This window comes from Theropithecus gelada, chromosome 11 (genome assembly GCF_003255815.1).
Source record: "Theropithecus gelada isolate Dixy chromosome 11, Tgel_1.0, whole genome shotgun sequence".
Taxonomy (NCBI): Eukaryota; Metazoa; Chordata; class Mammalia; order Primates; family Cercopithecidae; genus Theropithecus; species Theropithecus gelada.
The window spans coordinates 15,127,924-15,142,305 of record NC_037679.1 but is presented as its reverse complement, the minus strand read 5'-3'; the positions used below and the strand labels follow the sequence as shown (position 1 = coordinate 15,142,305).

Here is a 14,382-nt window from a genome sequence, read left to right as displayed (position 1 = left end):
CACTTCCACCGAGAACGCTGAGCGAAAGCCAGTAACAGAGGGGCGGGCTGAGGGAAGAGGGGCGGAGCTACGGCGGGGAAATAGGTTTAGAGTCGAGCGAGCAGGGGTGGAGTAGAGTGGAGCCGCGGCGGGTGGGCACTGTCTGCACCTAGGGCGGGGAGGCTGGGTGCGCCCTTCCTCGGATACTTGGGTCGGCTGGCGAAACCCGCCCAGCCGGTCCGGTCGTCCTCTGAAGCTGGGAGAACAGGGAGGGGCAGACAGGTGGAAGAAGACCAAGGGTGCTGGGAACGGGGGCCAGCTGCGCAGCCGGACACCGGAGGGATCATCCATTTAAAGGCCTCGTAATCTAGAGGCCGGACTCCTAATGAAGTAATATGACATTATTGTTCCAATAACAGGCACCTGGATGGGGCACCTAAGGGAAGTGTTCAGAAAGACATGTTTGTTGAGAGTTCTTACCGTGAAAAAATAAAAAGATTTGGTGACTTTTCTAAGATAATGAATTCAGAAGCATCTGGAGGTTTCAGTATTTGGCCTCTGAAGGAGACTGGACATGTATATAAGGCTTTTTATAAATCTTCAAGCACGTGGGTTCTTTTTGTTATTCCCAATTGGTTGCCTTGTAGATTCCTACTAAAACCCTTAATGAAAAGGACTATGCGCTATGCTTGTTCTAAAGAAATACCAAGTAATAGTAGGACTAGAGAAATCTACATGGGACACAGTAGCACTGTCAGAAGACAGAACGGTGACTATCCACTGCTGAGGAGCAGATCTCTTATACGAAATGTTTTCACTTGACAGACAGGAAGCTGAAAAAAACTTTGGCATTTTTATTCAGACATGTATAAAAACAAAACAAAAAACTTCAGTGATACAACAGACATTTTCCCTCAGTTCCCCATCCAAGGGGACAGAGGTGTGAAGCTGAAGCTGGATCTTCTTTCTGTCCTACCTGGAAGCTTCTCACTGCTAGATGAGAATGGCTTCTAAAAGGGGATCTTGGGGATAAGGAGTGAAGATCATATACAGCACATGTGGATTATGGTTTACACAAAGATGTCCAGTTATTTTTCCTTCTGACTACCCCCACCACCACTTCCTGAGACGAGATGTCTGGGTATAGGAGGAGGATGTGGCTGTTGGGGTTAGACTTGATTCAGTGCAAAAACAAGAAACGGTGCCCCGTAAACAAGGGCTGTGACTTAAATCAGTTTTCCTTGGCACCTTACAGTAAGAGCACATGCACAGGAATTGGGAGGATTTTGCATCCTGGACCTACTGCTTAATTTATTTCATCTCTTTAAGGCTCAGTTTCTTTTTTTTTTTTTTCCCCCTGTAGAGACGGCGTCTTGTTATGTTTCCATAGGCTTGTCTCTAATTCTGGGCTCAAGTGATCTTTCCATCTCAGCCTCCCAAAGTGCTGGGATTGCAGGCATGAGCCACAGCGCCCAGTTCTAAAGTTTTTTTTGCTGCTTCTTTTTTTTGTTTTTTAAGAGATGGGGTCTTACCATGTTGGCTAGGCTGGTCTCAAACTCCTTGCCTCAGGTAATCCTTCCGCCTCAGCCTCCCAAAGTGCTGGGATTACAGGCATGAGCCACCATGCCCGACTTCCCTTTTTGTGAAATGAGATAATATCTATGTCACAGAATTGTTGTAAGGATGATAAAGGACTAAGTGAGATAACGTAGGTGAAGTTTAGTATGATGCCTGGCTCATAGTTAAGTGCTGAATTATTATAATAGTAATCAATATCTACTCCTAACCTCTTTCTTCACAGATTTTAAGCTTCTGTCTTTCTAAGGGGTTAAGAGTCATAAACCAAAATTACACTTTCCTCTGCTAGGTTTCCTCCCTTTCCTCTTCTTGACAGTCTGATGGGAAACAAAGGCACACATAAGAGCCTAGTTCCAAGTAGTCAGAGCCTGAGAGGAAGGGATATGGAGAGTAATCCTTCATATCTCCAGGAGTGCCTGTGAAGAAGCTGAGGAATGGGACTGGGAAAGCACACAAAATAAGGAAAACCTCCTTTCCTGGGGTTGGGAAAGAGAAGAAAGTGCACAGCTGGCTACATACCATAAGAATTTTGTGTCAAAATGTTTAAAAGCCTCCAAAGGTTGAATGGAATTGTCTGGGACTGGGGAAAAGGGGCTGGGACCTGGGAGAGAGAGGGAATAGGGAGAAGAGGGTACCCTCTAAAGGCACTAGCTGCCATTAAATGCTCCCTGAGTGCCACAGGGAGCAGGAGTTACGTTCTCTAGGCATTAGCCTTGGGGAAAAGCCTGCTATGCCAGTAATCAGGGTTATCAAAGGCAGAGTCTGTAGCCTCTAAGCTACGTAGAGTTTTTAGGTGGGCGTAATGGACATGGGGGGCCTGATGTCCAGGCCCCTGAAAAGCTCTCATCTCTTCATACCCTTGCTCAGATGCTGGGCAGGCCCCCATGGCTGCATAATCACCCCCAGGACCACTTCCACCTCGTTGCCGATTCATATATTCATAGTCTTCATCTGGAGTTGTGCCAGCAGTGGGCATGATTGGTACAGGGTGGAGTGGGCAACTCTGTGTGCTGCCCAGAGAGGCACTGAGGTCTGACCCCACATCCATGTACTCATAACCCAGCTCCTCAAGGGAACTTGGCCTAGGGGGACGAGGTGGACTGTGCCTTCTCCTCCGGTTCATGTATTCATACTCCTCATCTTCATCTTCTTCTTCAGTACCCAGGACAGAACTGAGACCCACTGAAGAAAGGGTGCCTTCCCGGGAGGAGGGAGTACCTGGGGGTTGAGAAGAAAGGATAGGTATGCGAATAACTTCATGGGGGTAGGGGAAAATTTGAAAAAATTAATAGGACAGAGAGGCATATGATCAGAGAAGAAAAAAGAGGAGCCCGGGGAAAGGATTCGAGGAAGAATTGAGGAAAGCCCCAGGAAGAGTCAGGCACCTTTGAGGTGTGTATCTGGCATGACATAACCGTTGACATCCTCTTCCTCTAACCCTGGTGGGGAGAGTGGGGTAACAGGAGTAAGCAGACTGTGGCGCTGGGAATGGTAGGCGCTATCTCCGCGTGGCCGTGGGCTCCGGCTCCTGCTCCGGCTCCTACATGTTGACACTTTCTCCTGGAGCTCAGCCTCAGAGCCTGTTACATGGCGCTCTGATGACTCTGATGCCAGGCATCCCCGTGGCATTGGGTGTAGAGAGACTGGACGGGGGCACCATTCACTGCTCCCAGAAACTGCAGACTCCTAAGGAAGAAAATAAACAGAAAATAATGCAAGGAGATTTACGTGATGAGGAAAGAAGAGACATTTGTTTAGAAGGAAATTGGGTTGTTCCCTGCCTTTTTTTTTTTTTTTTTTGTGGTGGAGTCTTGTTCTTGTCGCCCAGGCTGGAGTGCAGTGGCATGATCTTGGCTCACTGTAGTCTCCGCTTCCCTGTTCAAGTGATTCTCCTGCCTCAGCCTCCTGAGTAGCTGGGATTGCAGGCACCTGCCACCGTGTGCAGCTAGTTTTTGTATTTTTAGTAGAGACAGGGTTTTGCCATGTTGGCCAGGCTGGTCTCGAACTCCTGACCTCATGATCTGCCCACCTCGGCCTCCCAAAGTGCTGGGATTACAGGCGTGAGCCACCGCACCTGGCCTTTTTTTTTTTTTTTTTTTTAAGAGACAGGGTCTTGCTGTGTCACCCAGGCTGGAGTGCAGTGGTACCATCTCAGCTCACTGCAACCTCTGCCTCCCAGGTTCAAGCGATTCTCCTGTCTCAGCCTCCTGAGTAGTTGGGATTACAGTTGTGCACCACCACACCCAGCTAGTTTTTTGTATTTTGGGTAGAGATGGGGTTTCACCATGTTGGCCAGGCTGGTCTCAAACTCCTAACCTCAGGTGATCCACTCTCTCTGGCCTCCCAAAGTTCTGGGATTACAGGTGTAAGCCACCTCGCCCGGCCCTCGCTGCCTTCTTTTTTGCAGGACACTAATTAAACCTCAAAGGTTTCTAATGTCTTCCACACTACTCCTATCAATCTGATCCTAAAACCCAGCCTCTCAGCATCAGAACTTACCTGGCAAGCCTCCCCAAGATTACCCTGGTTCATGGGCATGTATCCAGATGACGGACTTAAAAGGCTCTGGCTCTAGGAGGAAAAAATAAGGAAAAGGTTAAGATGAAGGGAGAAATCTATATTCACCATGGGGGCCTTTAAGTAGTTAATCTGGGTATCTGTAGGGTTTGTGAGGGCTCAGGGTGCAAAGTGTTGGGTAATTAGAAGGTGTCTTACCCCACGTGGCCGATTAAGTGTTCCAACTGGTAGGCTGAGGGCGGAGCCCAGTGTGGTGGTTGCCAGGTTGTCCTCCTCTGCTTCCAAGTCTAAGTCTAGGTCTAGTTCTGGCTCCAGCTCTACTTCCTCTAGCTTCTTGTTTGTCAGACCATGGGGCTCTGGCCCAGGGGCTATTCCAGGCCCACTCTCTCTCTATATCGATAAGTGATTGTTAGGGGGAATCCTGGTTCCAGCCAACTCCTCCTTTTTCTAAATTTCCTTAGTATCTCCTACTCCCTGCTCACCTTTATGACCAGATACCGTGGTGGGTCTCGGGCCATCCTGGTGAACTCATTGGCTAGTTCTTTAAAGGTTGGGCGAATGTTCTCATCAATCATCCAACCTAGAGATAAGATGTAGGAGGTAGAGACATAAAAGGGAATATATCCATAGCCGGGCCCGGTGGCTCACACCTATAATCCCAGCACTTTGGGAGGCCGAGGCGGGTGAATCACCTGAGGTTGGGACTTTGAGACCAGTCTGGCCAACGTAGTGAAACCCCGTCTCTACTAAAAAGACAAAAAAAATTAGCTGGGCATGGTGGTGCATGCCTAAAGTCCCAGCTATTTGGGAGGCTGAGACAGGAGAACTGCTTAAACCTGGAATGTGGAGGTCACAGTGAGGCAAGGTCACACCACTGCACTCCAGTATGGGCGACAGAGTGAGACTCCATTAAAAAAAAAAAAAAAAAAGGGAATAGAGCCACAAGAGGAGTACAGAGGGAAGTCAGAAAATGGCCGCGGTCAGGCCGGGCACGATGGCTCACACCTGTAATCCCAGCACTTTGGGAAGCTGAGGCGGGCAGATCACCTGAGGTCAGCAGTTTGAGACCAGCCTGGCCAACATGGTGAAACCCCCTCTCTACTAAATATAAAACAATTAGCCAGGTGTGGTGGTGGCCGCCTGTAATCCCAGCTACTCCAGAGGCTGAAGCAGGAGAATCGCTTGAACCCGAGAGGCAGAGGTTGTAGTGAGCCGAGATTGCACCGTTGCACTCCAGCCTGGGTGATAAGAGTGAGACTCCATCTCAAAAAAAAAAAAAAGAAAGAAAGAAAGAAAGAAAATGGTTGGGCTCAGTTGGTAACTCACACTTGACCATCACCATGTAGACATCAATTGTGCAGATCTGGGGCTGTGCCAACCGCTCCCCCTTCTCTAGCAGGTCTGGTACTTCAGCCAGTCGCAACCCTGCATAGGGCTCTGCCCCAAAGGTCATCAACTCCCACACCGTCACACCTGGTGCAGGAAGAAATGGACTAGTCACTGGCAAAATAGTAGACATGGGCATGAAGTGAAGGGAAGGCAGAACCTGATCTGACATAAAAATCTGAAGTGCTTAGAGATTCTAAGAGGGGGTCTCAAAAGGCAAATTTGAAATTGGGGCCAGTGATGGTAGAGAGGGCATCCAGATGCACTGACCATAGCTCCAGACATCACTCTGGTGTGTGTATTTCCCAAAGTGGATACTCTCGAGGGCCATCCACTTAATTGGAGTCTGCAGATTAAAGAAAGAGGTATCACAAGTTTATTTCCACACATTTTCTTAGCATTTCCAAGTCCCAAGTTCTTGATCATTCTTTTCTTTGTTGTTCTCTGAACTAAAATATCTGGCATCTGCAGCCTCCTCTCCTTGAACTTACCATGAAGCAACTGCTTGCCTCTGGAAGAGACCACTGGCTGCTCCCTATCCCCACGCTTCACTCACCCCCACCTCCTTATCCTTTGTGTCACCTCACCTTGGCCTCACTGTATAGCAGCTGCTTATCATCAGGAGGCAGCAGGTCAGCCACACCAAAATCTGCCACCTGAACCTGACTGGGTGACTTGAGTAGCACATTTCGGGCAGCCAGGTTTCTATGCACCATACCATGTTCTTCAAGGTAGTACATACCCTGTAGGTAGAGGGGAAGAAAGTATTCTTAAGGTTAGGGGAATCAGTCACTGAGATCTGGAATTCTCCCAAACTTAAATCTACCTCTCAGCAGCAGTCCCCAACCTTTTTGGGCACCAGGGACCGGTTTTATGGAAGACAGTTTTTCCCGGGGAAAGGGAGGGTTGGTTTTGGGATGAAACTGTACCACCTCAGATCATCAGGCATTAGTTAGATTCTCATAAGGAGTGCACAACCTAGATCCTTCACATGCACAGTTCACAATAGAGGTCACGTTTCTAAGAGAATCTAATGCTGCCCCTGATCTGACAGGAGGCAGAGCTCAGGCAGTAATGCAAGTGATGGGGATTGACTGTAGATACAGACGAAGCTTCACTCGCTTGCCTGCTGCTCACCTGCTGTGTGGCCTGGTTCCTAACAGGCCATGGACCAGTACCAGTCTGCAGCCCGGGTGTTGGGGACCCCACCTCTCAGAACTTCAACCTTCCCACTTTTTCCTGGCTGGCCCTCAGCCAAGCAGTTCTTATCACAGAATTCCTCCAGGCTTCTCTCACCTTGGCAATTTGTACTCCCCAGTTGAGCAGCAGCTGTGGCCCCAGTGCCCCCCGGTGTTGTCTCACATGATCCAGCAGAGAACCCAGAGGCAAGTACTGAGTGACAAGCTGCAGAGATGACCCTGGGCATAGTCCCAGCAGCCGCACAATGTGGGCATGGTCCAGGCTGCCAATGGCCAGCATATGCTAAGAGACACAAAAGGTGATATCTAGGAAACCAACAAGTTCACGTACACTCAGCATGTGCACAGCCAGCCCAGGCCCCCCGCCAACATTCTGGCTAACATAGTAGCTGCTGAGAAGCACAGGAGCGTGCTTCTACATGATTGTATCTAATATTGTCCTCTCTCCTAGCGGCATACAGAATTTCCTTCACTTACATCTGTCACAGCTTGAAAACTTTGCCGTCCACTCTTGTCCTCAATGATTTTAATGCAGACTGGAATCTTGATTGATTCACCCTCAGGGATCCACACTCCCTGGGAAGTTTGGGGCAGGAGTTGGCATAAGGTCATTCTCCCTAGGTCAGTCCTTTCCAAAAATCTTTCACCCTTTTGCCCTAGGTGCCTTCCCCACCTCTCCAGAATTCCTATGGGTCACTCACTTTGTGCACAGTTCCAAAGACACCCGAGCCAAGCACTTTAAGCTTCCTTAACTCTGTCTCTTTGAAGATTCTGGCCAAGACTTTGTTAGCCTTCTCACTGGGGTCCAGAGGCTCTATGCTCTGAGGAGCAAATGGGAAGGAGGTGCTCAGGAAAGGCCATTCCCATGTCCCACTCCAACCCGCTCCCCATAGGTGAATGCCAAAAGTGGCAGAGCCGAAAGGGCAGGAAGAGGAAGGACCGTTAGTCCTGGAGTGCATTATAGGCATATTGAGGTACAGACCCTTAGAATTGAGGAAGTTATTTGTGCTCATGAGATCAGGAATCAGGGTTTTCCCTTTGATGGAGGAACATGAAGTGGGGAAAGAGACAGCTAGGGAGAGTTGGTAATACTATTACCACCGTGAGTACCTTTTATACTGTGCTCTGTGCTTTCCAAAGCACTGTCACATACATCATTCCCCTTTAACCTTATTGCCATCCTGGAAGGATAAATGTTATTTCCTCTGTATAGATGCATAAACTGAGGCACAGAGAAGATAAGGAACTTCTTCAAAGTCATGTGGCAAATTAATGGCAAAATCAGGACTAGAATGCATGCCTTCCATTTCGCTGACCAGTGTTCTTTCTAGGGGACCACACTACTTCCTTTAAGAAAGGGATCAAATCTCTGGGGAAAGAGGAGGGGAGTGATGTTCATATCATCATTGACCCCTGGGTGCACAGGGTACCACTCAAAATTAAGCTATAAAGAGACTTCCAGGGCATGGAAAGAAAGAAAGAAAGAGAGAGAGAAAGAGAGAAAGAAAAGCAAGAAAAGCAAGAAAGAGAGAGAAAAGAAAAAACAAAAGTAAGCTAAGTACTCACCTCACCCCGTTCCAAGTATCGCCTCATAGCCCTTTTATTCTGAATCCGGCGCCCACGCCAGTAGAGAAAAGTGCCGCCCAGCATCATGAAAATCACTACCAATCCTGCTATCACTGTCAAAGCCATTGTCAGATGGGTTTTGCTATGGGATATATAGAAACCCAACATTATACTGGGTTTGCATCTTCCTTACAAATGTCAACTATACTTATGCTGAAGGTATGATGCAGATCTAGGGCAAGAAATTAACATTCACATATATATCCTTAAGCACTGGAGGGACCGACCTAAATCTGGACCACTCTTCGACTACTGAAAGTTAATTTTAGGAAGGGAAGTCCAGAAGCCTGCATTCTTGAGTCCCAAGTGTCCGGTGATAGTGGACTGCGTACATAAAAGGCCAGAATGAAGAGAGCCTTGCTCTTCTCTCCAGGTAACCACCTCTCTCCCAACTCTCAAATATCCCCAGTTTCCAGAATCTCCAACCCCATCATACCCGATCAGCACCAGTGTTTGTCCTAAACAGTCTTGAAGCTCTGGTCCTTTACACCTAGGGAAGAAAGTCACTACCTTAAATGAGAGCTTGGACAACAGAGGCTCAATTTCAACAGCCTCAACATACAAAAGCTTGTTTCAGAACTTACCATGGCATCCCATCCTGGAGCCCAAAGCTGATCCCAAGACATGGCCTCCACTCCCAGCTTACTAGCTCTCCCCAAGCCCCTCTTCAGTGAAACCCTCTTGAACTGAGGTTATTCCACGTTCCCAAAACCGTGGTGTAATTTTGTGTTGTTACTGATTTTCCCTTTCTCCAATCCTTCGCTACACAGCTGGGAGTGATTTTTTTTCTCTCTCTCTTTTTTTTTTTTTTTTGAGACAGAGTTTCGCTCTTGTTGCCCAGGCTAGAGTGCAATGATGTGATCTCGGCTCACCGCAACCTCCGCCTCTTGGGTTCAAGCAATTCTCCTGCCTCAGCCTCCCACGTAGCTGGAATTACAAGCATGCGCCACCACGCCCAGCTAATTTTATATTTTTAGTAGAGACGGGGTTTCTCCATATTGGTCAGGCTGGTCTCAAACTCCCTATCTCAGGTGATCCACCTGCTTTGGCCTCCCAAAGTGCTGGGATTACAGGTGTGAGCCACTGCACTCGGCCAGCTGGGAGAGATTCTTAAATCACAGCCTCTCTCTTCTTTCTGCTTCCGCTTCCCTCACCCTAGTTCTGTGCTCCTACCCTTCCACCTGACCCCCTCTCCTTATTATCCCATCACTCACCCCTGGGTGCAGTTCTCATGGCAGGGCCGACATTCATTGTGAACATCTGGGTACTTGTAGATGGGGCCCTTGGCACCTAGGACTCCATGGGGGCAGCTGCTCACACAGTGGGGCCCATCTCGAAAATGGGCACATTGAGCACAAGTATCAGAGCCCTGAGTGGAAGAGAGAAGGTCAGGAAGAATCAGATCCCAAGGTCAATTCCATACCTCCCAGCAAAGATCAACCCAGACATTCAGGATCTTCTATCTGCAGGCCCTAGCATTATCTGGCCTCTCTCTACTATCCTTAGCCATATCATTCCCCAGGTGCTCCAAGTATTGCCCCTTCTCTGTCTCCCTTGGAGTGTCTCCCTTGGAGATCCTGGTGCTGCTACTATACCGAGCCATTGCATGTGGCAGTGCCCTCCATGGGTTGGCATTCCGGGTGGCAGGAGAAGCATTCAGCCTCATGGGCAAACTCTCGAGGCTCCCTGCAGTGGGGAATAAAGGGAGAGGGGTCACTTCCAAGTCCTGACCTTCATGACCTGGTCTCCTACCTCACTCCCACCAAGGCATATGCAGAAAGCTGTCTAAAGGCTTTTATTATATGCCACCTGAACAGTTCCATGGCAGTGCCCCAACCCCACCCATCCTTGACTGGCTCCCCTCACTGTACCCATTCAGAAAGTTGCAGTGGGTCACACAGACACCTCCTCGGCTGTAGTTTCGACAGGATAAGCACTGACCAGGGCCTGGGCCCCAGCATCCCCCAGAGGAGCACAGTGGGTCACACACTTTGCCCTCTGCCACTGGAAAGGAAGGGGTGGGTTAGGAGAGGAGTCTGAGGACTCCCAGCAAGCCCTCTCTTCATTATTCTTCCTTGTTACCGCTTCCAGCCTAACAGCCCCTTTCTCCTTGGTTCAATCCCTCAACCCTACTCCCATGTCTAGGGCAGAAGAGTCCTTTCAGCTCTCTCCTCCTTGACTCCCTATTCTCACCACCCAGCAGACCCTTTCCCTCACCGCAGTCTCTACGCGGACGATTATGCTTGATGTCTAGTCGCTCTTCTGTAGGCCCCCGAAGCACCTTGGTCCAGTTCAAAGAGTGGTGGTAGCAGAGCTGCCTATTGGCACTTATATAGATACGCCCAGCACTAATTTCCTTCAGGGATCGGAAGCCCAGAGATGTGACATTCAAGTTCTTCATGATCAACAATGAGAAGCCCCGGCTGAGAATAAGGAGACAGGATGAGAGGAGAGACTACTAAGGGAACATTAACTATTCAATGGATTCATGTTAGTCAAGAAATTTGCTCAGTGCTAGTCAGATCCACTGAGAGGGAATCCCCCTCCTTTTGCCTTTTCCTCATGAAACTCTGAAACCCTTTGGTATTGAGGCACTGCTATATGAGACGGTGCCTTGTATTTTACTCAAGAATGCCTGAAGATGCCACTTCTGCCGTAGTCTTTACTCACTTGTAGAGGCTTCTGCCTCCAATGGTTGTCAAGTTGGAAAAGACACTGAAGTTGTACATGTGGGGTGGCCAGGACTGGATGTTCAGGTAACCTGAGGGGTTGGAGAGAGGCATATGGGCAGGCAGACTTCATCTTTCTTGGGTTCTCCTAGCTCCTCCCCTGTAACTTGGGACATGATTTTCTCAAGTAGTTATACCGCAATTTATGCCAGTGGTTCGCCTATTCTAGAAAGGCCAAACTCTCTACCACTCACCTGTGATCTCCCGTACTGTCCGGAAGACATTGAGCTTCTCTGGGTCCAGGGCAGGGATCTTGTGCCAGGGGTCTCTGAGTAGAACAGTAGAAACCAGTCAATAAGGTAAAGGTATAATTCAGTGGCAGTGAGCACACCAAGTCTCAGAATTTGGTTTCTAATTATCATTCTCCACTAAAAGGAAACATTCCTTGGAGAAATGGCTGGGATGGGGGAACTATATGAGCCTAGAGCATCTTGTGCAGACAAGAAAAGACTCAAAGAATTAAGGGACAGCCCAAAGAACACAGGAGCCAGCTTGGAGGGGCTGGCTAAAATAAATGATGATTGTAAAAAATTATAACCATTGACTAGAATAAAATAAGTATCCATAAGAGTAAATAAATAGGAAAGGAAGACTTTTTTTTTTTGAGACAGAGTCTTGCTCTATCGCCCAGGCTGGAGTGCAGTGGCAGCAATCTCGGCTCACTGCAGCCTCCGACTCCTGGGTTCAAGCAATTCTCCTGCCTCAGTCTCCTGAGTAACTGGGACTACGAGTGCACCACCACGCCCAGTTAATTTTTGTATTTTTAGTAGATATGGGGTTTCACCATGTTGGCAAGGATGGTCTCGATCTCTTGACCTCGTGATCCACACCTAGTGATCTACCTGCCTCGGCCTCCCAAAGTGCTGGGATTGCAGGCATGAGCCACTGCATCCAGCCACATGTGGTATGTTAACATTTGGAGGATCTGGGTAAAACAGTATATGGGGGGCCGGACGCGGTGGCTCACGCTTGTAATCCCAGCACTTTGGGAAGCGGGGGCGGGTGGATCACTTGAGGTCAGGAGTTCGAGACCAGCCTGGCCTACATGGTGAAACCCTGTCTCTACTAAAAATACAAAAATTAGCCGGGCATGATGGCACATGCCTATAATTCCAGCTACTCGGAAGACTGAGGCAGGAGAATTGCCTGAAACCGGGAGGCAGAGGTTGCAGTGACCCAAAGACTGCACCACTGCACTCCAGCCTGGGAAAGAGAGTGAGACTCTGTCTTTAAAAAAAAAAAAAAAAAAGAGGCCAGGCATGGTGGTTCACGCCTGTGATCCCAGCACTTTGGGAGGCCGAGGCGGTCGGATCATGAGATCAGGAGATGGAGATCATCCTGGCTAACACGGTGAAACCCCGTCTCTACTAAAAATACAAAAAAATTAGCCGGGTGTGGAGGTGGGCGCCTGTAGTCCCAGCTACTCAGTAGGCTGAGGCAGGAGAATGGCGTGAACCCGGGAGGCGGAGCTTGCAGTGAGCCGAGATGGTGCCACTGCACTCCAGCCTGGGCGACAGAGTGAGACTCTGTCTCAATTAAAAAAAAAAAAAAAAGTATATGGGGAATTTTACACCATTCTTGCAACTTCAGTGTAGATCTAAAATTATGTCAAAATGAAAATTAAAGGAAAAAAAAACAGGTGGTTATAGTGTTTTTTTTCCCTCTCTTTTTCTGACACACACACACACACACACAGACACACACACATATATTTTAAGTGCTGTCCTACAGACTAGAAAGTCCCTTTGTTCTGTTGCTCCAAGGAGCAGAATGAGTGAAAACATCTAAAAGTCACGGGGAGACAGAAATTTTTTTTTTTTTTTTGAGACGGAGTCTCGCTCTGTTGCCAGTCTGGAGTGCAGTGGTGTAATCTCGGCTCACTGCAATTTCCACCTCCTGGGTTCAAGTGATTCTTGTGCCTCAGTCTCCCGAGTAGCTGGGATTACAGGCACATGCGCCACTACACCCAGCTAATTTTTGTATTTTTAGTAGAGATGGCATTTCACCATGTTGGCCAGGATGGTCTCGATCTCCTGACCTCGTAATCCGCCCACCTCAGCCTCCCAAAGTGCTGGGATTACTGTCACCGTGCCCAGCCTGAAGACAGATTTTTATCCAAATTTAAAGAAGAACTTTTAGAAAACTTTAAGAAGGAGGTTGGGTGCTATGATCCCCAGCACTTTGGGAGGCCAAGATGGGAGGATCGGTTGAGCACAGGAGTTTGAGATCAGCCTGGGCAACATAGCAAGACCCTGTCTCTACAAAAAATACAAAAAAATAAGTCAAGTATGATGGTGTGTGCCTATAGTCCCAGCTACTTAGGAGGCTGAGGTGGCAGGATCACTTGAGCTCAGGAGGTTGAGGCTGCAGTGAGTCAAGATCACGCCACTGCGCTCCAGCCTAGGTGACAGAGCGAGACTCTATCTCAAAAAAGAAAAGACAATAAAAAAGAAAACTTTCAGAAAGAGGATATGCTGTTCCTGTCCCTTGTTCCTTGACAGGGCGATATTCAATTGCTCAAAGATGTTCCTGAGGGGACCCAAGGCCTGGATGGAGGATGTGTTAAGCCTTCTTTCAGGTCCTTTATAACAGGCTAGAATTTTGTGACTTTGATTCCTAGTCAGCTCCACATAGGAAAGTTTAGGCCAGTGAAATGAACTGTGAGGGGTGCATGGGCTGGGGTCTAAGGAGGGAAGGCAGGATCTCTAACCCATTGAGACCGGTGATCAGAAAGTCCAGGTTGCCCAAGATCTTGGTGCAGTTCACAAATCCATCGATGTTGCTCGAGTCCACAGTCTGGAAGCGGCTCCCAGAGCCTGTGCCCTCACAGGCTGTAAATGTAAGAGAGATTCAGTGGGGGTGGTCTGAGCAGGCTCAGAGGAAAGGCTGTCTCTTTACAACTTCTTACCATCTCCTACCTACCTTTGGGACATAGTCCCCCACAAGGCTCACACATCTTAAGTCCATTTTTATCTACTTCCATCTTGTCAGGAGGACAGGCCCTGACACAGGATGTTTGATCCACCACAAAGTTATCTAGGGAAGAGGAGGACGACACCATTAGAGATGAGGGAGGAACACTACCAGCTACCAATAGAACCCTTGTTGTGGGCCTGGGCTCCCTCCGGCTCTGCACTGGATCTGTCCCCATCTGCCACCCTAGGTCCCTTAAGTGCTGCCCTGTAGATTCGAAAGTCTCTTCACTATTTGTTGCTACAAGGAGCAGAAGTAAGGGTGATAGCTGAAGTCATGGGAGGACAGGACATAGGGGTCACTCATTGGAGTGGTTAGATGATCATAACCATTCACCAATCTCCCTATTTATCACCAACTGGATTCTTTTTTTTTTTTTTTTTTTTTTTTTTTTT

At 48.4% G+C, this 14,382-nt stretch overlaps 1 protein-coding gene across 1 annotated transcript in view; it reads right to left on the bottom strand.

Moving 5' to 3' along the window:
* Window positions 1-2,257: 2,257 nt before the first annotated feature.
* ERBB3 (erb-b2 receptor tyrosine kinase 3) overlaps window positions 2,258-14,382 on the bottom strand; it is a 21,225-nt gene continuing 9,100 nt past the window's right edge. Inside the window, exons 8-28 of the mRNA XM_025402192.1 lie at window positions 13,937-14,050; window positions 13,725-13,845; window positions 11,209-11,282; window positions 10,956-11,046; window positions 10,503-10,708; window positions 10,157-10,289; window positions 9,881-9,971; window positions 9,500-9,654; window positions 8,722-8,775; window positions 8,226-8,367; window positions 7,361-7,480; window positions 7,137-7,235; window positions 6,757-6,942; window positions 6,048-6,203; window positions 5,731-5,806; window positions 5,401-5,547; window positions 4,557-4,654; window positions 4,273-4,464; window positions 4,057-4,128; window positions 2,943-3,243; window positions 2,258-2,775 (exon numbers count right to left, since the gene is read on the bottom strand). Coding sequence (XP_025257977.1) covers window positions 2,258-2,775; window positions 2,943-3,243; window positions 4,057-4,128; window positions 4,273-4,464; window positions 4,557-4,654; window positions 5,401-5,547; window positions 5,731-5,806; window positions 6,048-6,203; window positions 6,757-6,942; window positions 7,137-7,235; window positions 7,361-7,480; window positions 8,226-8,367; window positions 8,722-8,775; window positions 9,500-9,654; window positions 9,881-9,971; window positions 10,157-10,289; window positions 10,503-10,708; window positions 10,956-11,046; window positions 11,209-11,282; window positions 13,725-13,845; window positions 13,937-14,050 — 3,146 coding nt within the window. The remainder of the gene's footprint in view (window positions 2,776-2,942; window positions 3,244-4,056; window positions 4,129-4,272; window positions 4,465-4,556; window positions 4,655-5,400; window positions 5,548-5,730; window positions 5,807-6,047; window positions 6,204-6,756; window positions 6,943-7,136; window positions 7,236-7,360; window positions 7,481-8,225; window positions 8,368-8,721; window positions 8,776-9,499; window positions 9,655-9,880; window positions 9,972-10,156; window positions 10,290-10,502; window positions 10,709-10,955; window positions 11,047-11,208; window positions 11,283-13,724; window positions 13,846-13,936; window positions 14,051-14,382) is intronic.